The sequence below is a fragment of the Podarcis raffonei genome, chromosome 16 (genome assembly GCF_027172205.1).
Source record: "Podarcis raffonei isolate rPodRaf1 chromosome 16, rPodRaf1.pri, whole genome shotgun sequence".
Lineage (NCBI taxonomy): Eukaryota > Metazoa > Chordata > Lepidosauria > Squamata > Lacertidae > Podarcis > Podarcis raffonei.
Window position 1 is genome coordinate 11,745,734 of NC_070617.1, and position 24,398 is coordinate 11,770,131.

Consider the following 24,398-nt stretch of genomic DNA (forward strand, 5'->3'; position numbering starts at 1 on the left):
CCTGGTTTCGGATTCTGCTCGTCATTTCTGCCAAGCCCATGTAGTCTATCACCTTCACCTGCCATTCTTCCAGTGTGGGTAAATCTTGCGTCTTCCAGTACTTCGCAATAAGTATTCTAGCTGCTGTTGTAGCATACATAAAGAAAGTTATATCCGTCTTTAACACCCCCTGGCCGACAATACCCAAGAGAAAGGCCTCTGGTTTCTTGGGGAAAGTATATTTAAATACCTTTTTAAGTTCATTATAGATCATTTCCCAAAATGCCTTAATCTTCGGGCACGTCCACCAAAGGTGAAAAGATGTACCTTCCTTTTCTTTACATTTCCAACATTTGTTGTCAGGCAAATGGTAAATCTTTGCAAGCTTGACCGGGGTTATGTACCACCTATATATCATTTTCATAATATTTTCTCTTAAGGCATTACATGCCGTAAATTTCATCCCGGTGGTCCACAACTTTTCCCAATCAGCAAACAAAATATTATGACCAATGTCCTGAGCCCATTTAATCATAGCTGATTTAACCGTTTCATCTTGTGTATTCCATTTCAGCAGCAAGTTATACATTTTTGACAAATTCTTGGTACTGGGTTCTAACAATTCTGTCTCCAATTTTGATTTTTCCACCTGGAAGCCAATTTTACTGTCCAATTTAAACGCTTCATTTATTTGATGGCAATGCAACCAATCTCTCACCTTCCCTTTTAATTTCTCAAAACTCTGCAATCTCGGTTTATCCCCTTCCTTTTCCAGAATTTCCCAGTATCTTGGCCACTTCGACTCCATGTTTAACTTTTTAACTGCCTTTGCTTCCATTGGCGACAGCCACCTTGGAGTTTTACTTTCCAGCAAATCTTTATATCTGATCCAGACATTTAATAGTGCTTTTCTGACAATATGGTTTTTGAAACTTTTGTGTGCTTTAACCTTGTCATACCACAAATATGCATGCCACCCAAAAATGTTATTAAAACCTTCCAGATCCAAAATGTCTGTGTTTTCAAGAAGCAGCCATTCTTTCAGCCAGCAGAAAGCTGCCGCTTCATAATACAGTTTAAAGTCTGGCAGGGCAAACCCCCCTCTTTCCTTTGAATCCGTTAATATCTTAAATTTAATTCTGGGCTTTTTGCCCTGCCAGACAAATTTAGATATATCTTTTTGCCACTTCTTGAAACAGTCCATTTTATCCATTATTTGCAATGCTTGAAACAAAAACAACATTCTTGGCAATACATTCATTTTTATAACTGCAATTCGACCTAACAAGGAAAGCTTTAAGTTTGACCAAATCTCCAAATCTTTTTTCACTTCTGTCCAGGTTTTTTCATAATTATCTTTAAATAGATTCACATTCTTAGCTGTCATGTTTATACCCAAATATTTCACTTTTTTAACCACAGTCAACCCTGTCTCATTCTGAAACCTTTCTTTTTCAACCTGTGTTAAGTTTTTCTCCAATACCTTTGTCTTTAACTTATTCAATTTAAATCCTGCCAATTGACCAAATTCTTGGATTATTTCTAAAACTCTTTTCGTACTAGCTTCTGGCTCTTGCAATGTAAGTACTAGGTCATCTGCAAATGCTCTCAGTTTGTATTGTTTAGCTCCGACCTGAATCCCTTTAACCAACTGGTCCCTCCTGATCATATTAAGCAAAACCTCCAGGACCGATATAAAAAGTAGTGGGGAGATAGGGCACCCCTGTCGTGTCCCTTTTTCAATCTTGAACTCTTCTGTAACCACATTATTTACAATTAATTTTGCTTTCTGTTCAGAATAAATTGCACCTATACCATTCTCAAACCCTTGGCCTACCCCCATCCCCCGGAGGTTCTTCAACATAAAACTCCAAGAAATGTTGTCAAAGGCTTTCTCGGCGTCCACAAATATCAAAACAGCCTTAGTGTTTATATTCACTTCCAACTTTTCCAAAATATCAATTATATTCCTTACGTTATCCGACAAATGCCTTTTCGGGAGAAAGCCCGCTTGGTCCCCGTGAATCTCCTCCATCAAAACTCTTTTCAGTCTCTTTGCTAAAATGTCCGCAAAGATTTTGTAATCCACGTTCAATAACAAGATGGGTCGGTAGTTTTTAAGTTGGGTCTTTTCAGTCTCTGTCTTTGGTATAAGTGTAATGTAGGCCTCTCTCCACGTATCGGGTGCCCTTTTCCCCTCCATAATCTCGTTACAGACTTCCTTCAAAGGTTGTATCAACCCTTCCTTCAAAACTTTGTAGTATTTGGAAGTCAGTCCATCCGGTCCTGGGGATTTGCCCAGCGTCATACCTTGAATGGCATCTTCTATTTCTTGTGCCGATATCTCCTGGTTCAAAATCGTCTTACTTTCCTGCGAGACCTTTTTCAGCCCATTTTCCTCGAGGAATTGTTGTATATCCATTTCCTTCTGCGGCCCTTGTGTGTAAAGTTGTCTAAAGTAGTTCTGAAAACAATTCCTAATTTCCGCTGGGTTACTTATGTTCTTTCCTTCCACTTCTATATTTGTTACCGTGTTGAGTTTTTGTCTCTTCTTTATTTGCCAAGCCAATAACTTGCCACATTTGTCAGCAGATTCAAAAGTCTTTTGTCTCATTTGCTTAATTTTCCACTCTAGTTCTTGGTTCGTCAGTTCCATATATTGTGTTTGATAAAGTTTGATTTCTCTTAAAATCTCTTGTGATTTTGGCTTCAATCTTAGTTTCTTTTCCCCTTCTTTTATCTTTTCCAAAATTTTTTCCTTCCTCTCATTTTGCTTTCTTTTCTTTAATGTATTTTGTTGTATCAGGAACCCTCTCATCACGGCTTTACTTGCGTCCCATACTATTCTTTTTTCTACTTTAGTCCTTAAGTTAATTTCAAAATAGTCTTTCAAAGTTTTTTGGGCCTTCTTACAGATCTCCTCATCTCTAAGTAAGATGTCATTCATTCTCCATCTGAAGGAGCCAGTTGTTGTTTGCCTCATCACCATCTTTACTGCGTTATGGTCGGAGAAAGTTTTTGGGCAGATTTCCACTTTCTTTATGTTCTGCGCCATACTGCTAGTCACCCAAATTTGGTCAATCCTTGTCCATGTCATTTTGGCTTCAGAAAAGAAGGTTCCCTCTCTTTCTAATGGGTGTTTTATTCTCCAAATGTCAATCAAGTCCATATTGTCAGTCATTTCAAAAAAAGTCTTTGGTAGTCTTCCATCTTTTGTTACTACCTGTCTTTGTGCTTTGTCCATATTTGTTGAAACTACTCCATTCATGTCTCCCATCATGATTAAATTATGATCCATATAGTCCATCAAAGTCTCATGCAACTTCTTAAAAAATTCAGCTTTCCCTTCATTTGGTGCATAGATTCCCACTATCAGATACTTTTCTCCTTGAAATTGAATTTCAATTGCCAAATATCTTCCTTGGTCGTCTTTAAAGATTTGTTTCGGTTGCAGCTTTTCCTTTGCATAAATCACTACTCCTCTCTTTTTTACTCTGTCTGAAGATATAAATTCTTGTCCCAATCTTTTATTTATTAATAATTTTCTATGTGCTCTTGTCACATGGGTCTCTTGTAAACAAATCAAGTCCAATTGGTCTTTCTTTAGAGCATGAAATATATTTTTTCTTTTTTTGGGAATGTTCAAACCGTTACAAGTTGTGCTAAATCCATACTGTCTCATCCTGGTGGTTGGTTGGTTTTGCTCTGTTAGTGACCAAACCATATAATGACATAATCCATACACCGAACATTGCTGTTTCTATTAAAATACTATAACAACAACATATTAGAACAATTATTTTGTAAAGCACTGAAACCCCAATCAGCTTCCAGCCTTTTTGTGACATGGGTTGTGTCAGGAACGTGTGGGGACACCAGAGCAGAAGCCATGGGTTCAGATCCAACGTGTGTTAAATCCTACTCACCTGGTAGAACCTGCGCAGCCGCTGCAGAAGGCTCTGGAGCATTTGCAAACTGTGTGCCTCTTCGTTTTGCTCACTCCACAGAGATTGCGCTCCCCCAGGAATCAGGTCTCTAGGAAAGGTAACCAGGCACATTGGAAGAATGAGTGGAGGGAAATCCTGTCCCCAACAGCAGAGAAAATATACAATCGTTTTACTGGCCTAGCCAAGTTTAAACAGGGAACAGTTATACAGCAGAGTGGTTCAGCAAGTTATCTCGCTCCACAATAGATTTTGGGAACTGTAATTCTACCAGGATGATCTGGGGATCTCTAACATATAATGGGAACTGTAGTGTATGCCTCACAGGGCTAACAATGGGTTGCAGAATCACAACAAATAGATAGATAGATAGATAGATAGATAGATAGATGATAGATAGATAGATAGATAGATAGATGAGCAGTAGAAGTGCAGTGGAGTGTGAGAAGAGGTGATTGCAACATTTTGGAAACAGAGCCTGGCGGGTTAGGATTTGTAAATAAAACATTCCAAAGCAGAACATTATGCTACTTGTTTCATTTGTTATTCTGAACCAAAAGTATTCTCCGCCAGAGGGGAGGTGTAATCCCAGGCTGATGCAGAGGTTTTGGATGCAGTTTGGACTAGCGTACATCTTTGCAAGCAAATTCTCCTGATATAAGGTGTTTTTGTAAGTCATTTTCAGCTGTGTGTTCATTTTCACGGACGCTTTCCCCAAATAAAGGCATTTTTGTAAATGTTGAGCTGCAGAGAACATTTTGTATAAGTGGTGAATTTTAAAGAGTGGTTGTGTTTCAGTTTTCCTGTTGTTTTGGAAAGAGCATATTTGATAAATTAAAGTTTTATTTTATTATTTAATATGATTTTTATTAAATTCTCTGATTTACAATTTCAGATAAGCATTTTACATAGTTAAGATATCATTGAGTCCCCTTCTTCTCTTTCCATGGTTCATTTTACATATATTATATCCCTGTATAAAACGTAAAGGTACCCCTGCCCGTACGGGCCAGTCGTGTCCGACTCTGGGGTTGCGCACCCATCTCGCTTAAGAGGCCGGGGGCCAGCGCTGTCCGCAGACACTTCCGGGTCACGTGGCCAGCGTGACAAGCTGCATCTGGCGAGCCAGCGCAGCACACGGAAACGCCGTTTTCCTTCCCGCTGGTAAGCGGTCCCTATTTATCTACTTGCACCCGGGGGTGCTTTCGAACTGCTAGGTTGGCAGGCATAGTTGACAAAAATTATGCCAATCAGTTTTTCATTATTACATCCATCGAAACCTATTTACACTGTTGAATTTATCTTAACGCGGTCAGCGTTTTCAGCTGTACCTAATTATCTTCCCTATACTGTATTCAATAAACGTTTTCCGGTAAATGAGAATGGAATCAAATCACTTTCTACGCAGATTTTTCCTGCACAAGAAGCCGATAAGTGAAAAATACTACAAGCTCTTATCTATTTTTTGCACCAGCAATATTCCCCCCAGAGGGAGGTGCACCGTTCCTGGAGGTACTGCAATACCAGGTCGATGCATGGAGTGGATGGAGCAAGCCCCTATTCCATCTCCCAATTCCAAAAATCCATTTAATATATAGTCCTCAAATAGAGGACATATCAGATATTAAACTGATAAGAACAGATACTACACTTGATCTTAGCCAAAAGGCCGAGAAGCGATACCAAAAGAAACAAAAATCAAACGGGTCTCCTTTCCCGATGCCTTTTTAGTTGTCGGTGGGTACCTGGTGTGTCAAAGCGCTCACTGCCCCATTGGACTCAGCACCGTTTCCAATTCCACAAAATACACTCGGACAACGTTTCTGCTTCTGTTGTCCAGCTAAGCAGCCTCTTGATGGACAGTTTAATCTCAAAAATAGTGGATTTTGTCGATCTTGTCAATTTCTCAGCCGTCTGCCTCGTTGCTGTGATTGCCATTGGTGCTAAATCTGCATAAACCCGCCCATTTACCCGCCATGCGCTGCGCCACTGTTAACTCGCTGCGTGCCAGCAGAGGTCCCAAAAGTTTCCCTTTGATTCTGTTCCCTTGAGAGCATCCTGCAAAAACACAGCTGTACAAGCTGAACTTTCCTGCTGACATTAATATCCGTGCTCCTTAGCAGAGGATTGTTTGCTGGAAAAATGTTCCCTGCAAAACACTGAAATGCTGAAAAAGAAATTCCTGTTATGCCACAACAGCAGAAAATCTATTTGGTTTCATAGACCCTTTGAAACGATTGGCCAGTGAAGCCAGACTCTTTTCGTTTACCTGAAGATGTGCTTGCTTCTGCCCTTTCAGCTTTGATTTGAGCATGAAATATACAGCTGAATCCTGAATGATTCATACGATTTCCCCCCCTTTTTATTGATTTTCCTTAATTGAATGCATTGGAAATATCTCTACAGTGGTACCTCGGGTTACATATGCTTCAGGTTACAGACGCTTCAGGTTACAGACTCCGCTAACCCAGAAATATTACCTCGGGTTAAGAATTTTGCTTCAGGATGGGAACAGAAATCGTGCTCCGGCGGCGCGGCAGCAGCAGGAGGCCCCATTAGCTAAAGTGGTGCTTCAGATTAAGAACAGTTTCAGGTTAAGAACGGACCTCCGGAACGAATTAAGTACTTAACCTGAGGTACCACTGTATTTGCAAATTAACATGCTTCAAGCACATTGAAATGAACCACAACTATATTTGAGACTGGGATGGAAGCTTCTGTCAATTTTGCTCCCCCAGTTTCTCATTTTTTGAATCTTAAATTTAGTTCTCCACATTTTGCAGCAATTTGCAAATGTTTGTTTTTTTAAAAAAATCCTCAGGAAAATTCATCAGCATTTTGATACAATTTTTCCTCATTTTGGTTTGCATATTGTTTTGGAGAGTGTTGATTTGATAGATTCAGCATTAAATGTGCAGGGAGTTAAATTTCTCTTCCATCCCTAATTAGAGACTGGTTGGCTGGTCAGTTGGTTGCAGCTGTAACACAAAGGAGGCTTGTGACAAGTCAAAGACTCCCAAATTAATTTTGGCATACAGTTCCATGGACATATTACTTCTGAATGTTTAGTTTTTATTATTGTTGTCCTTTTGTTAATAATATTAAAAGCATCCAAAACAACCTGATGTCTTCAATTTAAAAATAATCTGAGCAGGATTTAATCTGATAATTAGCTTTCATATACAATTACCGGGTTGCAGGGGATATAAATTCTGGGAGCCACCCAAAAAAAACAAGAAAAGCAGTAGTGGTGGTATAATAACTTAAGAAAGCTATTAACTTAATAATACCTAAGCAATTGAAAGAGTGTTTACTTCCCTGGGCAAATTTTCAGTTCATAATAATTTAAGGATTCCCCTTAAGTCCATGAAGGCTGATGTTCTGTCCTGTCAGTGGCTATCCAGATGCAGGTCACAAAATGGGGGACCAGACTTTGCTGCTTACCCCCCCCCAACCACTGGTATCCAGTGCCCTGCTGCCTCTGAATAGGAGGTTCCATTTAACTACACTATGTATCAACATCCCTGCCCCCACCCTGTGAACAGCAGTGTGAACAATCCCGTGTAAATGCAGCTTCAAACACAGTAGGGGGGGGAATGACCTCACTACTAATGTAATGTAATATAATATACTATAAATGCATTTGTTCTGATTTGCTTGCAAAGAGGTTACATAGCAATGAGCATTCATTCTGATGTCATCGTGATTTGCTTGTGCACCGTTTGAATGTGCATTAATCCATCCCACAGTGCATTTCCCCATCTCTCTCTCTCTCTCTCTCTCTCTCTCTCTCTCTCTCTCTTTCACACACACACACACACACACACACACACACACGTTGTTACAGGACACCAGAATTAAATTGAATTAAATTGTGCAAACCTAAATTTCTCAGTACAGTATCTGCTTTCCATTATTGCTACTATTATATTGGACCATAAAGAAGGCTGATGGCCGAAGAATTAATGCTTTTGAATTATGGTGCTGGAGGAGACTCTTGAGAGTCCCATGGACTGCAAGAAGATCAAACCTCTCCATTCTGAAGGAAATCAGCCCTGAGTGCTCACTGGAAGGACAGATCGTGAAGCTGAGGCTCCAATACTTTGGCCACCTCATGAGAAGAGAAGACTCCCTGGAAAGGACCCTGATGTTGGGAAAGATGGAGGGCACAAGGAGAAGGGGACGACAGAGGACGAGATGGTTGGACAGTGTTCTCGAAGCTACCAGCATTAGTCTGACCAAACTGCGGGAGGCAGTGGAAGACAGGAGTGCCTGGCCTACTCTGGTCCATGGGGTCACGAAGAGTCAGACACAACTAAACGACTAAACAACAACAACAACTATTATGTTTATATTTCACATTTCCTCTGAGGAGCTCAGGGTGTCATATATGGTTCTCCATCTCTCCATTTTATCCTCACAACAATATTGGGAGGTAAGTCAGGATAAGAGATAGTGACTGGCCCAAGGTCACCCAGTGGGTGGTTTTAATTCTGGTCTCTCAGTTATTATTACTCTAACCACTGCACCACACTGTCTCTCACTTGAATCCCTCCCAGAAAATACTGACCCTCTGGAGGTGCCCCAGTGATCCGCTCAGTACACTATGACTCACATTATCTCCATGATATGGATGAGGGTGTCCCCACTGACCAGCTTGAGGAAATATTCTTGTGCTCCCTCGTGTCTCTTCTTCCTATGGGGAGAAGGGGGCTGGTCAGATCTCGAGTAAGTCAGCGTCTCCAAGGTTCGCACCTGTAGGGAGAAGATAAATTTGATTCAGTTCACGTTTATAAGTGAACCTACCTAATCCACACTTTCATACCCTCCAACATTTCTCCGATGAAAATAGAGATCTCCTATATAATAATAATAATAATACCCCCATCTGTCTGGTTTGCTCCAGCCATTCTGAGTGGCTTCCAACATAAATAAAATATATAAAACATATATAAAAACATAATAAAACATTAAACATTGGAAAAACTTCAATATACAGGGCTGCCTTCAGATGTCTTCTAAAGGTTGTATCTTGACTTGGAGGTCGCATAAGTCCACACCCTCCAACATTTGTCTGATGAAAATAAGGAAATCCCAAGGAAAAGTGGGACATTCCAGGATCAAATCAGAAACTTCTGTAAATCTGGGACTGTCCCTGGAAAATAGGGACACTTGGAGGGTCTGTGATCTGGCTGGAAGGCTTTTCATATGTTCTTAAGTCCAGTGTCCAGTTCAGCAGAACAAACCGCCAGGCCCCCAAACACTGCTGGGCTGGCTTACCACATTTCAAAGGAAGTGAAGCAATACACATTACCATGTAAATAACCCCAATTTATCAAGTCTACATTTACCTAACTGCAACAAGAAGCTTAATATTTGGTGGGTTCAGTAATAAAGCTTCCCAAAATCTTACCTAGTTGGAAACCAGGGTCAAAGTGTTTTCTGCTCGGTATGTGTGTACCAATTATGTGTGTGTGTGTGCACCTGTATGCACACACACACACACACACAAATAGTCGAGCTGCCCAACTTGCCATAAAATTACCCAGCAGACCACCGGTGTTAGGCAACATATTGCCAAAACTCCTGGGCTCAGCATGACTTCAAAACCAGGGATATAAGGCCCTTATTTAGGACAACCCAGAAGAGCAACACCCCTCCTCAAAACCTGCTGCCCCCCCATAGATGCTCACCCAGGTGACCAGCGGCCCTGAGACAAAATCTTCCAGCATCTCAGTGACATCTCCATCCATGGTGCCACCAAAGGGGCGCCCTCTCCTTGTTGGTTGCGCCTTCTGTTCTGTGCTATGCACTTAAAGCTTACGGTAAACTTCCTTCCGTAATCTTGGGCCGATGAGACTGATCGGTGGGTGGGGGGTGGAGGGAGGGAGGGAAGCAAGAGAGGAAGCCACATAGGATGAAGGGACTGATTTCTTAATTTCCGCCACGCAGGAAGCCGCCAATGCGAAACATGTCCTCGACGAAATATTTCCAGTTCTCAGCGCACCAGCCTGAGTGAGACATTGCAGGCTTGCTTTGCAGGAGAGGACAACGCTGACTTCATTTCCCGTTCTCGCTGCAGAAAAACCACATTCAAGAGGTTGCAATGGAGGAACAGAGAGGGCAGAAGTCATCTGTCGCCGCCTCAAAGTGCCCCATCAGGTTTGTGGTCCGAACTGTCGGTTGGTGGAAGTGAGAGGCCTGCCTTTCGCACATCCGTTATGCCAGAATCCTAATAGCGAGCCAGGTTTCGAGGTGATGGGACCATGAGGCAGGAAGTTCCGCTGACTCCTGTCCTGACACGTTAAGAGCAAAGACCTTCAGGTTTGGGGGCCAAATGTGGCTTCTCGGGGCTCTCCCCAGACCACATCGCCATGGCCGTATCCCTCACTGGCCCTGCTGAGTGTTTTTGCCTGACTGGAATGTGTCATCGAACCCTGATCCTGCCTCTTGCTGGCCTCATTGAGGGAAAAGGGTAGGCGAGTGTGTAGACCACAACTAGCCTGTGGTTCAAAGTTTTATATGAATGGCTCCACCCACGCTTGCCTCTGGCCCCACCCACAACTAGCATGTGGCCCTTGGGAGGTTGCCCTGAGGGGAAGGCGGCCCTCGGGTTGAAAAACATTCCAGTCCCTTGACCACTGTGGCCACATTCACAATTATACCACTTTATATGGTCATGGCTTCCACCAAAGATTCCCAAGAACTGTAGTTTGTTAAGGGTGCTGAGAGACCTGTATCCCCCCTCACACAGCGCTGCAATTCACAGAATTCCCTGGGAAGAAGGGTTAGCGATTACAGCCCTCTGGCAGTTGTAGGTCACCAGACAGGGCATTCCGCAAATGGGGTACTACTACCAAGAAGGCCCTGTTGCAGGCCAGCGCCTATCGATTGCAATTCCAATTTTGCGATTAGACACGAGATGAAGCAAAACAGGAAAAATGCATTGGGTGCTGAAAGCCGACTCTGTTGGGACATGACGCAGTCGGGGCACCAGCTGGCCACGAGAGGAAACTGAATTTGTGGCAATATTCTAATGGCCCCTTCAAACTGAGTGTGAGAACATTAGCGCCTGAGAAAAATATGAAAGAGGGCTTCATCCACGGGCCTGTTCAGTCTACTCTCTTAAGAGAGACTCGGCTAAAAATAAATCTCTTGTGAGGAAACTTTTTTTTTTTAGCTTCTGCTTCAGATTGAGCTAGCGACACACTGGGGAAACTATGAACCCATCGTTAGTTTCAGAAGGGCTGGAAAAGCATCATGGACATGGAAAAAGTGGTGCCTTTTGTTCCTGTGGCAGCAAAATAGCTTCCACTCATACATGATCAGAGGATGACAACCCAGTGCCCACAGGCGCCTGGGCGCCCACCAGCAGCTATGGCACCTGTGAAAGGTCCCAATGAATACCTCCCCTCAGAAACCCACAGGAGCCAAAATGAGGGGGAGCATGCCTTTCCCATTTTGGTTCCTGTCTTTTACTGCTTTTAGATGCGGCAGCCATTTTGTGCAATTACCATCAACTTATTAATCACCTCCTGAACAACTGCCTCGAGGTGATTTATATATACAGTGGTACCTCGGTTTAAGAACAGCCCTGTTTACAAACTATTCGGTTTATGAACTCCGCAAAACCAGAAGTAGTGTCCCGGTTTGCGAACTTTACCTCGGTCTACGAATGGCAGCCGAACGGTGGAAGGGCGCCGGTGGCAGGAGGCCTCATTAGGGAAAGCGCCCCTTGGTTTAAGAACAGTTTTGGTTTAAGAATGGACTTCCAGAACGGATTAAGTTCGTAAACTGAGGTACCACTGTAAATGCATTTATTTATTTATTTTTATTATTATTATTATTATTATTATTATTATTATTATTATTATTTCTTGTCCATCTGACTGGGTTTCCCCAGCCACCATACCTTTACCAATATGCTGATGACACTCAGCTCTATCTGGTGATGGATGGCCACACTGACTCGGCCCCGGACACACTGACCAGATGCTTGGAAGATGTGGCTGGATGGTTTCGTGGGAGCCGTTTGAAACTAAATCCTTCAAAGACAGAGGTCCTATGGCTGGGTTGCGATGGTATGGGGATGAAGGACCAACTCCCTTCTCTTGCGGGGGCCCAATTAGTGCCATTGCCTTCCGTTAAGAGTTTGGGTGTAATCCTTGATGCCTCCCTTTCCATGGAGGCGCAGGTTACAGCAACAGCCAAAGCGACATTTTTCCACCTTCGCCGCATCAAGCAGTTGGCCCCTTACCTTTCCCGCCCCGATCTGGCCACAGTGATCCATGCGATGGTCACCTCCAGGCTTGACTACTGTAATTCGCTCTACACGGGGCTGCCCTTGAAACTGTCCCAGAAACTCCAGCAGGTGCAGAATGCTGCAGCGAGGCTCCTCAGGGGGTCCCTGCCATGGGAGCATATTCACCCAGTGCTTTTCCAGCTGCACTGGCTCCTGGTGGAGTATTGGGTCAGGCTTAAGGTGCTGGTTTTGACCTTTAAAGCACTTTGTGGCTTAGGGCCCTTGTATTTACGGGACTGCCTCTCCTGGCATGCCCCCGCAGAGGACCTTAAGGTCCATGAATAATCATAGTTTAGCAGTCCCAGGCCCTAAGGAAGTCAGATTATCTTCCACCAGGGCCAGGGCCTTCTCAGTGATGGCTCCAACCTGGTGGAATGCTCTACCCCATGAGACCAGGGCCCTGCAGGATTTAATTTCCTTCCGCAGGGCCTGTAAGACAGAGCTATTCCGCCTGGCTTTCAAATTGAACTTAGCCTGATCTTTTATTCCCCTTCCTTCCTTCCCCTTCCCCTTTTTATGAAGATTACCTGCTCTGGGATCCCACAGCTAATTTTTCCCTGGTCTCCTCGCTGGCCCAAATAGGACTAATTTAGCCAGCTAGCCCTGGTGATCATCTAATATTTATTGGATGGATTTCCCCCTAAATTGATTTTTGAATTCTGAATTTATTGTTATTCACATTTTATACTGTATTTTATGCTGTTTTTTGTTGCATCAATTAAGTGTTTTAAATTTGTTGTTAGCCGTCCTGAGCCCGGTTTTCTGAACCAGGAAGGGTGGGGTATAAATAAAAATTTATTATTAAAGCACTCTTATACCACTTTATACCACTTTAACAGCTATGGCTTCCTCCAAAGAATCCTGGGAACTGTAGTTTGTTAAGGGTGCTGTGGATAGTAGCTCTCTTGAGTGGTCTCTTCACAACTCCTAACATGCTTAACAAACCTACAGTTCCCAGGATTCTTTGGGTGAAACTGTGACTGTTTAGAGGCTTTCCCCCAGCTGGATAAATAAGTCTTTTCCACAAGCATCCACCTCTGTTAGGGTTTTAGTGTTGGTTTAAATGGTTGTGGGGTTTTTTTTTTGCATTTTTAACTGGTTTAAATTATGTGTAAATTACCTTGAGACGGTGCTTTAGAAGACGATTAATAATTCAACGGTAACAAGAGGAACAGGAACAATAATAGCAGCAATAAGCAATTGAATGCCATCTTGGCATGGGCGCACCCTCAGTTAACAGAAAACCACAATAGAGAAATCCAGTATAATTTTTATTTCAGGCAATAGTGTCCAAGATAACGGAGTCAAGACAGAGAAGGGATTCAAAGCAGCTACATACACATCCCTGCCCTTGTAAAGGCCAAATCTTAGAAGCTGTGAGGGGGAAATAAATCAGCCCACCATCCCTTCTGCATAGTAAGAACCAGGTGAGGGTGGGTGCTTTTGTGCGTCTCTTGCTGTCAGGGTTTAGGAGACGGTTAACAGCCGCGGTGTCCCAGGTCTCAGAGCTGAGATAGGATGTTGCTGGCCAAACTGCAGGTGAGGCCTGTGCCATCCTCTTCTATGTTGAGGGCCTTCACCACACCATCTTCGACTACCAAGGAGAACCTGCAGGGGGAGACAGAGATGGAAGACACACACGGCTCAGGACAAGCAAAAGTTTAGTTTTTTTACATTTGGATGGTGACTTAAGAAGGCCCCATCTGCACTTATACGTTTAAAGCAGTGTCAGGCCACTTTAAAACAGCCATGGCTTCCCCCAAAGAACCCTGCCAACTGTAGTTTGTCAAAGGAGCTGGGGCCCCTGTTCCCCTCACAGAGCTACAGTTTCCCAAGCAGGCCCCAAAATGATGCAGGAAATGAACCTGCCTAATATCAAAGAGCAGGGAGTTCCAAAGTGTAGGTGCTTCAACTCCAAAACTTAGTGCTTTCAAAAACAGGCAGAGCTGCAACCACCTGAGCAGTTCTAACAGCCAAACTCTCCAGAGTGGATATGTCAGTTTTGGTGTTCTCAGTTTCTCATTTTTCCAGTCATTTTAAATTCAGGTTTCACATTTCTGAGGCAATCCTGAGAAACAGCATTTTTTTAATACAGTTTTGACTAAGCTACACATTTTTTGCAAGCAATTTCTGCACATATATTTTTTTTAAAAAAAAAAAGATTGGATGGCAATCTATCAGGGATTCTTTAGCTGTGATTCTTGCATGGCAGGGGGTTGGACTAGATAATTCTTAAAGAGTCCATTCCAATGCTACCATTCTATGATTCTATTAATGTATTCAATTATGCACATTTCCCCCTAATATGCACATTTTTGTAAACATCCTTTGGTTGGAGAACTGTGTCACAAAATTGAGATGCATGCAAATTTCAAAGCAGGGCTGTGTTTTGGTTCTCAATTCTCATACTGTTTTGGAAAGCGGGGATTTGCTTTGGCTTTAAACGTAACTGAAATGAATTTCTTCCCATCCCCCAAGAGAAGATGTGCAGCAGTTTGGAGAGAAGGGCAGAGGATGGCTCTTTGTTCTTTTGCTCTTCTGCCACCCAGATCTTAAAGTTCTGCCTCTCCTACCCCCAACCCCCCAGTTCCCCTTACCGTTTGGATCGCTGGGTCCCAAAAAGTTCCCGAAGTGGCTCTTTGTCCAGCAACAGGTTTGTGGCCTGTGTGAAAGGGGAAACAATTGGGTGGGAACTTAGAGGAGAGTAAGAAGGGAGACGCATACTGTTCCTGTTATAAAAAAACAAAAACCTGACACCCAGGGGTCCATGTTTTGCAGGCATGATTAAATACTGCCATTCTCAGCTGTCAAATGGACTCCGGTTTCCTGGAATGACTCCGGCCTATTTTCCCTTGCTACTCCTTATTGCCAGGATCTGCTTCCTGAACACCTCCAGTTGACCCCCCCCCAAAAAAAATCTTTTTCTCAGGATCCTTTGGATCTTTCCCTTAGCCACGAGGTGGAGGAACCTCAGATCAAGGGGTCTATTGTAGTTCTCCAGACCTCTTGTTCTGATCCTCAGGACTCTCCTCCAGGTAACAGCCCTCACTGGTCCCGATCTGCACCCTCCTTGAGTGTTTTTGGCTTGGCTGGAATGTGTCACTGAAATATCCAATTACGATTCTTGCTTGGCTGGATGGAGGATGTAAAATAACTGACTTACAATTTACAATTGTTGCTCTTCCCCCAGCCAGCATTGGCATGTGGCCCCTGAATGGTTGCTTAAAAGGGAATGTGGCCCTCAGGCTAAAAAAGTCCCTAGCTCCCTCCTGGCCCCACATGATACTTTATTGCAGCCATGTGCAACTGGGTTCCCTTCAGATGTCACTAGACTCTTGTCTCCCATCAGCCTCAGTTGCCTGGGGCAGAGTAAGGAGGGTGGTAAAGATGGCACATCTGGCCTGCATAGGCGAGGGGTCTTTCTGAGCCTCCGGGACACTTGGCCAGTATTTGGCCTTACTGAGCAACCGCTGGCACCAGGCCTGCTTCCTGCTCATGTCTCCACCTCCTAACTTGCTCTGTTGTTTCTCCATGTTGATTGTAGACAGTGGTCCCTTAGGGGTAGCAACCTAGCACACCTGTTCTTTCTGAAGTGGCTATGGACATAGGACCAATCTATGCAAATAAATAAATAAATAAACCACCTTTAAGTGTCAAACTGACAGCAGTATGGAGGTATATGAAGTGGCTCTCTGGGGTCTCAGACAGGGAGAGGGTCTGAGCTGTGCTGCTCAGGATCCTTCAACCCAGAGATCCTAGATGTGTGTTTCAGGGCAGCAAGGAGGACAGAAAGCCTACATTGACACTCTGCCACAGGGGGTCTTGAGGACATTTCATCAAACCACGCCCTCCCGTCCATCAGAAGGGAGTGCGCAGTGTTGATGCAGACACCTCCAACCCCACCCCCCACAGGCCAACTTTGATAGGTCAGCTGGAGAGCCTGTCAGTCACCTGATGTCAACATGGCATCAGATGATTCTCTGGTGGGTGGCCCCCTGCCCACCTGTAAAGTTGACTTGTGGGGGTGGGGGACAAAGAGCTGGAATAAGGTTCCCTCAGCCCTACCCTACGACAAGAGATTCCAGTACCTTCCCAAATGCTCCTGTGGGATCAGCCAACATCCGGACCTGAGGAGAGAAAGCAAAACACAAACATTTAAGGGGACCGCCGCTATTCCAACAGGCAGAATCGCTGAAGGCTGAGCAGTGACGTCCAAGAAGCACAAACCTTTAAAATAAATTTGTTACAAACCCTGCAAAAACACCAGTTTAATGACTGCGGCCATTCGAATGAGAGGATTTCAGAATCTCAAATTCAGTTCTCCACATTTTCACATCTGTTTTGAGATTTTTTAAATTTAAGTTATCAATAAAATGCACCGGCACATTAATATATCCTAATACATATGTCCCTTTGTATTCAGATTTGCCCAACGTACACATGTCCGCAAAGTATATTTCCCCTAATATTATGCTTTCCTTATGTTATTTTCACTATTGGATGCAGACTTTTCTGATTCTGTCTGGGGCAGAATTCCCCTTTGCTCCCCTTGCAAACAAAACAACGGGGAGGGGATGCCTGAACTGTACAGTGGTACCTCGGGTTAAGAACTTAATTCGTTCTTAACCTGAAACTGTTCTTAACCTGAGGTACCACTTTAGCGAATGGGGCCTCCCGCTGCCGCCGCACGATTTCTGTTCTCATCCTGAAGCAAAGTTCTTAACCTGAGGTATTATTTCAGGGTTAGCGGAGTCTGTAACCTGACGTGTCTGTAACCTGAAGCGTCTGTAACCCGAGGTACCACTGTACTTTCAACATGGACTGGCAATGGCTTTCCACCTTTTTAAGCAGGAGTCTCTCACTGAGCCCTGCCTGGAGATGCTGGGGACTGAACCTGGGATGTGCTGCTTGCAATGCAGCTATGCTCTGCCACAGATCTACAGCCTTTTTCCTTTACGCAAGACCAGAACAGAAGGAGTTTGGTCAGATCCTGCAAGGCAGTTCCTACGTTGAAAAGGAACACTCTCTGTTGCAAGCCACTGTTGCATAACAAACGAAACAGCCGTTCCCAGAGTTACACAAGCAAGTCTTGCTAGTGCAGTGCGCCTGGAGGACAAAGCAGAAAGCACTTCTAGGAGAGAGGCATGTGCTGTTTTGCTGAGGCCAGGATCGCGGTGTCTTTCCACCCCCTCCAGGCAGCCTCTCCCAGCCACCCTCCCACTTCTACCATGCTCATTAAACAAATACACGTAATGCCAAATTAAGGGAAAATAAGCTTTTTTAAAAGAGAGAAAGAAATGAAGAGAAAGATCTCTGTGTATCTGTCTGGGCCTGTCAGCCAGCATTTCCCCTAAATTTCAGATAGCCGAGGGTGAATACAGAAAGCAGCTCTGACTTTCTCTCTCTTTTTTTGCAGCCTAAGGCCATAGTTTAGTAGTATGCTTTGCATGCAGAAGGTCCCAAGTTCAATCACTTGTAGCATCTCCAGATAAAGCTGGAAGAAACTCCCTGGAAAGTCACTGCCAGTCAGTATGGACGGTGTATTTTTGTGAACCAATTAAATCTTTGTGTGTGTGGTTTTTTTAATTGAGCGGTATATAAATTTTGTTAAATAATAGATACGGCAATGCTGAGTTAGATAGACTAATGGCCCGACTCAGCCGAAGGCAGATTCCTGTGTCCTTTTAAACCCTGCTTGCCATTCTTTTACAAAACCAGCGACTTTTATTAATACAACAACAAAAGGAAACTATTATTATGTAGGTGACTCCCTGCTTGAGGAATGCTCTCCCTGGGGAAGCTTGCCTGCTGCTGTCATCACATAGCTTTAGGAGCCAGACAAGAATATTTCTTTTCTGGTAGGCCTTGGCCTTTGGCTCTAAATAATCTTAAAAGCAGAGATATCACCTTGCCAACAAAGGTCCGTATAGTTAAAGCTATGGTTTTCCCAATAGTGATGTACGCAAGTGAGAGCTGGCCCATCAAGAAGGCTGATCGCCAAAGAATTGATGCTTTTGAATTATGGTGCTGGAGGAGACTCTTGAGAGTCCCATGGACTGCAAGAAGATCAAACCTCTCCATTCTTAAGGAAATCAGCCCTGAGTGCTCACTGGAAGGACAGATCCTGAAGCTGAGGCTCCAATACTTTGGCCACCTCGTGAGAAGAGAAGACGCCCTGGAAAAGACCCTGAGGTCCAGCTCCGAGGGCCTTCTGGCGGTTCCCTCACTGCGAGAGGCCAAGTTACAGGGAACCAGACAGAGGGCCTTCTCGGTAGTGGCGCCCGCCCTGTGGAACGCCCTCCCATCAGATGTCAAAGCGATAAACAACTACCTGACATTCAGAAGACATCTGAAGGCAGCCCTGTTCAGGGAAGTTTTTAATATGTGACATTTTAGTGTATTTTTCATCTTTGTTGGAAGCCGCTCAGAGTGGCTGGGGAAACCCAGCCAGATGGGCGGGGTACAAATAAATTAATTATTATTATTATTATTATACTGATGTTGGGAAAGATGGAGGGCATAAGGAGAAGGGGACGACAGAGGACGAGATGGTTGGACAGTGTTCACGAAGCTTCGAACATGAGTTTGACCAAACTGCGGGAGGCAGTGGAAGACAGGAGTGCCTGGCGTGCTCTGGTCCAGGGGGTCACGAAGAGTTGGACACAACTAAATGACTAAACAACAACAATAAATCTGTGGCCTGTGTTCTAAGAAATGGTACCCAAGTTCAATTCCCCCACCTCTGCCCTCGCTGGCCCTTTCCCCTTGGGTGTCTTTTGTTTGCTTTTGTTTTTTTAGATTGTAAGCCTGAGGGCAGGGGGCATCTTGTTTTAATCGATTGTACATAAGCCACTCTGAAGAATATACAAAGAGACCTTGGACAGGCCAACGGCCTGTGCAGTCCAGCACTCTGTCCTCGCAGTGGAGACCCCAATGGGAAGCCTGCAAGCAATGGCAATTCTCCCCCCCTTGCAATTCCCAGTAGTGAGTATTCGGAGGCAGACTGCCTCTGACAGTGCAGGGAGAATAGCCACCTTGGCTAGTAGCTACCGGTAGCCTTCTACTCGAGGAATTTGCCTAATCCAAGTTGATGGCTGTTACTCCGTCTCATGGTTCCTGCCATGTTTTTTTAAAAAACTTCCCAGATTAGTTTGCAGCAATCTACCTCCCTCTGCTACTACAAGAATAGGAAGAATTCCCTCTGGCCCTGTTAACCTTTTATCCTCTTCTCCCTTCCGCTATCTAAATTCATTAACATACTTGGATTCTGAAGAGGGATTTGCTTAACGAGGAACCTTTGCCTATCTGGAGACACAAGCAGGGCCTGGGAGAATCACGGAAGCAGCAGAGAGAGCATTTTCTGTCCCCGTTGGGGTATTGCCTCTGTTCTTCTTTGGGCTGGTACAGAGCTCTGATGATCTATCCAGCCAAGCCCAGTTCTAGTGGGATTGAGAGAGCAGGGGACGAGAGTCAAGCATTTAATTCACTACCGATCCTTTCCCTGCACAAAGAGCCTTTAAAACTTGCAATGGCTGGAGGACCCATATAAATTTCCCCAGCCTCCAGCTACTAACTGGGAGCAGATAGGAAGCTGTGTTTGGTCCCTGTAGCTCAATATTATAAATTGTTGTAACCTACTAGGTCATTTGGGTGAAGGGCAGACTAATACGACTAATAATAGTAATAATATTTTTAAAATTTATATGCAGTTTATATGCCAAAATGGTAAACACACTGACTGGCAGTGGCTCTCCAAGATTTCAGACAGGGAGTCTCACCCAGTGCTACCTGGAGGTGCCATATATGAAGTCCGAGGTGTGTATGTGTGGGGGGGAGGGAGGGAGCAAGTGAGAGATGGAGACCATAAGGACTAGAAACTTGACTGTTTTAAAAAGTGTGACTCGCCCATTACCTTTCCCTCGGCTTTGTGAGCCTTTCCCCACTCGCTCATGACGAAGACGTCGTTGACAGACAAGCAGGCGATGACCTCCACTCCTTTGCCCTTCAGCTGTCCTGCCTTCTCCACGTAGCCTGGGAGGTGGGTCTGTGTCAGGGTGTGGGTGCAACAGGGAAGAACAAACTATCAGAGACTTTCATGGGGTAGCACATAAAGGGAGCAGGGGAATAAGAATAGCAGAAAACAGCACCAGGGATGGGGAGCTTGCATCTTTTCAGATATTGTTGGATTACAACATCTTTCCTGATGTTTGGCCATGCTGCCTAGGTCTGATGGGAGTTGGGAGTTCCCCATCTGGATGTTCCCCATCCCTGATATAGGTCTTCAGGCCAGAAGTTCCTAGGCTGAGAACACACCATTCTTACTAGACCCCACTCCCAATTCTTAGCCTGAGCCAGGCTGGATTCCCTTCAGTAGTTCTCGAGGGTTATATCTGACCACAATGACAGCATTGGTTTGAATGCTAAGATTTTTTACTTAATTCTTTTTTTAAAAAAATAAGCCATCCTTCATCCAGAGGGCCCCAGGGCTGTTTACAAAAGATTGCTTGTCGTTCTAGCTTTCCTACAGCTCTTGCCAATGTACCATCAAGTTTGGATTCAAAGACTGGGACGGGTGAGGCCCCAAATACACCAGGCCAGGCATGCTGGTTAATGGAATTCTCAACAGATAAAAGATTTGACATGGAAGATCAGTGCCAGGTATCCTGGGCACCTTATGCTGCATGATACGGAGAGGGCAGAAGAATCAGACTAAATGCTAACTTTTGTTTTTGTATTTCATTTGTTTGTTTTTCTTACCATTATTGTCATTCTGGGGATTTCGTTCATTTTTTTTTTGTTATTTATGATCTGCAGCCTTAATAAAGGTGTATTAATTTTTATTTGCAGAATTAATAAAGAATAATTAAAGAAAAAGTTTGGGACTGGGCTGGAAGGGTGTGTGGGGAGATGGACACACCCAGGTCTTACTCACTTTTGAACAACCTGGAGTGAACGCACCAGGCACCCCAAACAAGATCCCCTTCTTGCCTGTGAAGAGGCTCGCCACATTCACCTTGTTGCCAGGGTCACCCTCGTAGACCTCCACGCTGGGCAACTTGTCTCCAACCTGTCAGAGAGAGGAAAGAGCAGTAAAGACCTACACTGGCTCCCAGTACATTTCCGAGCACAATTCAAAGTGTTGGTGCTGACCTTTAAAGCCCTAAATGGCCTCGGTCCAGTATACCTGAAGGAGCGTCTCCACCTCCATCGTTCTGCCCGGACACTGAGGTCCAGCGCCAAGGGACTTCTGGCGGTTCCCTCGCTTCAAGAAGCCAAGTTACAGGGAACCAGGCAGAGGGCCTTCTGGGTAGTGGCACCCGCCCTGTGGAACACCCTCCCACCAGATGTCAAAGAGAAAAACAACTACCAGACTTTTAGAAGACATCTGAAGGCAGCCCTGTTTAGGGAAGCTTTTAATGTTTAATTGGTTATTGTATTTTAGTGTTTTGTTGGAAGCCACCCAGAGTGGCTGAGGAAACCCAGCCAGATGGGCAGGGTATAAATAATTAATTATTATTATTATATTATTATAAAGCACACAGGACTCGCCGTCCTCTTAATTCAGGAGGAGGGGAAACCTTTCTCATCCCGAGGGCCACATTCCCTTGTTGGCAACCTTCTGAGGGCCACAAGTAACCCAAACCCTGATCCAGGGGAAAGAGGACACAAAGCTGCAGCTCAGTGGGGAAGCATCTCCTTTGAGTGCAGAAGGTTTCAGGTTCGATTCCCGGCATCTCCAGGTCAGGCCAGTGATGTCCCCTGTTCCTGAAACTCTGGAGAGCTTCTGCCAGTCAGTGTAGACAAAACCCAAAGGTCTGACTTGGTATAAGGTGGCTTCCTATGTTCCTATTTTGCTCTGGTGGTGGGGACTCCAAGGTATCAACTGAATTCAGGCCTAACGGACAGTGGCGTAGCGTGGGGGGTGCAGGGGGTGCCGGCCGCACCGGGCGCAACATCTGGGGGTTAGGGTTAGGGGGCGCAAATCCACGGGTTAGGGGGCGCAAATTACTTGCCTTGCCCCGGGTGCTGACAACCCACGCTACGCCACTGCTAACGGATGTGGGTTTCCCTGCAGTTCCATAGCCCTAAACGTATGTGGTAAAGCACATGTGCTACGGATCAAGGTTTGGAATTCAAATGGGGCAGACAAGGGAAGGTTAGAGGGATCTCAGATAAAATGTCTCTTCAGCCTTCCTCACCTTTGAAGGACTACAATTCCCATCATTCCTGACCATTATTGCATAAAAAGAAACCTAGAGGTTGTGTTCTATGGGGCTAGGTGCTTTCCCACTGCCCTTCTCCCCCCCAAGCTAGGTCCTAGAAAGTCATGTCCCATTTTTATCTGATGGAACCTTAGGAAACCTCTGCTACAGGGACAGCAGAAACATGTAAACCTTTAAGAAATTGAATTTGACTGGCTTAAGTGTGGGCTTAATGTCTGGAGTGGCTGTGCTCTTTTCCACTGCATTCCTTGGTTAGACATTCACTCTTGTACTGGGCGGAGCAGCCCCACAGATCAAGGGCGGCTGCCTTTCTACAGGGTCAGGGATGCACCCAATTTCCCTGAGGCTGGGGTGTCTCTTTCCCATTAGGGCTTGTTATTTCAGAGACCAAGGACTAGTGATCTCAGGAACCATCTGTCGTCAGTGAAGCTGTTCTTCTGCATGGGGGTGAGTGGCCTTGCTCTATGGGGCTTGAGGAGGTACTCTTTTCTAAAGGCTTTTGATAGCATAGACTACAGAGCAGGTGGACTACAGGGAGTTGTGAGGCAGCCTGTTCCCTCCCCCCAGTAAACAGATCCCAGACTACTATGAGGTTGGAGGTTTTTTTCTTTTTGCAATGGGCCTTCCAGTGCTGGCGTTCTATAGGACAGAGGAGTGTCCTACTCTCTATGGGGCTGCATGGGAGCAGGGTTTATTACACAGGTGTGGGGCGGGTGCTACTTTTCTCTAAATGCTTTCTATTGCACAGGCCCCAGAGCTGACGCACTGTGGGGAGCTGTGAAACAGCCTAAACAGTACTCAATGGGGTGTTCATTTGCAGAAGAGGGGTGGGCTTTCTATTGCACGGATCCCCAGATGGAATTCTATGGGGATGGGGCTGTTCTTTTGCAATGGGGCTTCCAAAGCTGGCCCGTCCTCTGTGTCTGTGGGGCTCTCCTTGTCCATTGCGGGAGGAGGGCATATTTTGCACAGACCCTGGGCAGATGCCCTATAGGGCGGCCTGGGTTGCCTGGCTTCTATGGGGCTGGAAGGGGGCGCTCTTTTGCAAGGGGCTCTGGAGAAGAGGGGTCTTTTCTCTCTCTCCGCAGACTCCCCTCTCCTAGGTCTCACCTTGAGGGCCGCCATGGCTGGTGCTCCGGTTGCAAAGGCCCGCTGAACGATCCCTGCTGCCGACCAACCCTTTCCAAGAGGGGAGCCTGGACTTGCTCCCCAGCGGCGACTCAGCCAGCCCAGCACCTCCGCCCCTTTCCACCTCGTTGCCATGGAAATCGCGGGAGTGACAGCTGCCGCGGCAACCCCGGCCCTTTGAAGTCCTCCTCCTCCAAGTCGTGCAGGCGCAAAGCACCCAGGCCCGCTTTTTAATTCCACCGCAAGGGGGCTAGTGGGGAAATTTGCATCCACCTCATTTGCATGCTTCGGAATTATCACGATCGGCTCGGCCAGATTGTCCCAGTTCTACGACCGTGTTCATGAAAGACAATCTTATTCGGCTAGGAGTGATCGCCAAAGAAGACTCAGAAATAATTTCAGTGGCACTTACTCACAGGTAGGCGTGCAGCCTACTTTTGCAGGATATGAACATCTGGGCATTTATTTCCTAAATATGTACGTCCTATTGAACACCATGGAAAATTTGCTCTCGAGGAAGCACGCGTAGCCTCAGCAGGCAACCCTCTTGTATGCTGATCACCCGGGATTAAATCTCATGAAGCTCAGGAGGACCTGCTGTACTCCTGAGTAAATGTGGCACAAGCATGGGCTGCAACAGGTTGCACTCTTTATGTACGTTTTCTCGGGCGTAAGCCCCACTGATGATTAGTGGGGTAGCTCACTTCCGAGTAAGACTTTTCATACGCCACGCGAGTTTGGGAGTAGGCCCATCCTTGCGCGCACAGATTTCCATGTTTTTACTCGCAAAGTAAATCCCAGTGATTTTAGTAAGGCCTGACT

The 24,398-nt window shown here is 45.1% G+C and overlaps 2 protein-coding genes and 1 non-coding gene across 4 annotated transcripts in view; all 3 read right to left on the reverse strand.

Moving 5' to 3' along the window:
• Window positions 1-9,795, reverse strand: part of CCDC88B (coiled-coil domain containing 88B) — a 37,425-nt gene extending 27,630 nt beyond the window's left edge. The window contains exons 1-3 of the mRNA XM_053367999.1: window positions 9,617-9,795; window positions 8,539-8,678; window positions 3,906-4,014 (exon numbers count right to left, since the gene is read on the reverse strand). Coding sequence (XP_053223974.1) covers window positions 3,906-4,014; window positions 8,539-8,678; window positions 9,617-9,676 — 309 coding nt within the window. The 5' untranslated portion in view covers window positions 9,677-9,795. The remainder of the gene's footprint in view (window positions 1-3,905; window positions 4,015-8,538; window positions 8,679-9,616) is intronic.
• LOC128404516 (U2 spliceosomal RNA) lies at window positions 5,414-5,604 on the reverse strand. The gene has a single exon (XR_008328118.1). It is a non-coding gene; the product is annotated as a U2 spliceosomal RNA (small nuclear RNA).
• A 3,688-nt stretch (window positions 9,796-13,483) lies between the features above and the next one.
• On the reverse strand, window positions 13,484-23,812 carry PRDX5 (peroxiredoxin 5). 2 transcript variants are annotated; one of them, XM_053367995.1, is made up of 6 exons: window positions 23,559-23,812; window positions 21,158-21,292; window positions 20,138-20,269; window positions 16,314-16,352; window positions 14,823-14,907; window positions 13,484-13,833 (listed from the first exon to the last, which is right to left on the reverse strand). In XM_053367995.1, exons 1-6 carry the CDS (start codon window positions 23,709-23,711, stop codon window positions 13,820-13,822), a joined length of 558 nt encoding a protein of 185 aa, XP_053223970.1. In that variant the 5' UTR covers window positions 23,712-23,812; the 3' UTR covers window positions 13,484-13,819. The 2 variants fall into 2 exon arrangements, with proteins under 2 accessions (XP_053223970.1, XP_053223969.1); XM_053367994.1 differs by having other exon boundaries at window positions 14,823-14,887; window positions 23,559-23,811.
• Between the last annotated feature and the right edge of the window lie 586 nt (window positions 23,813-24,398).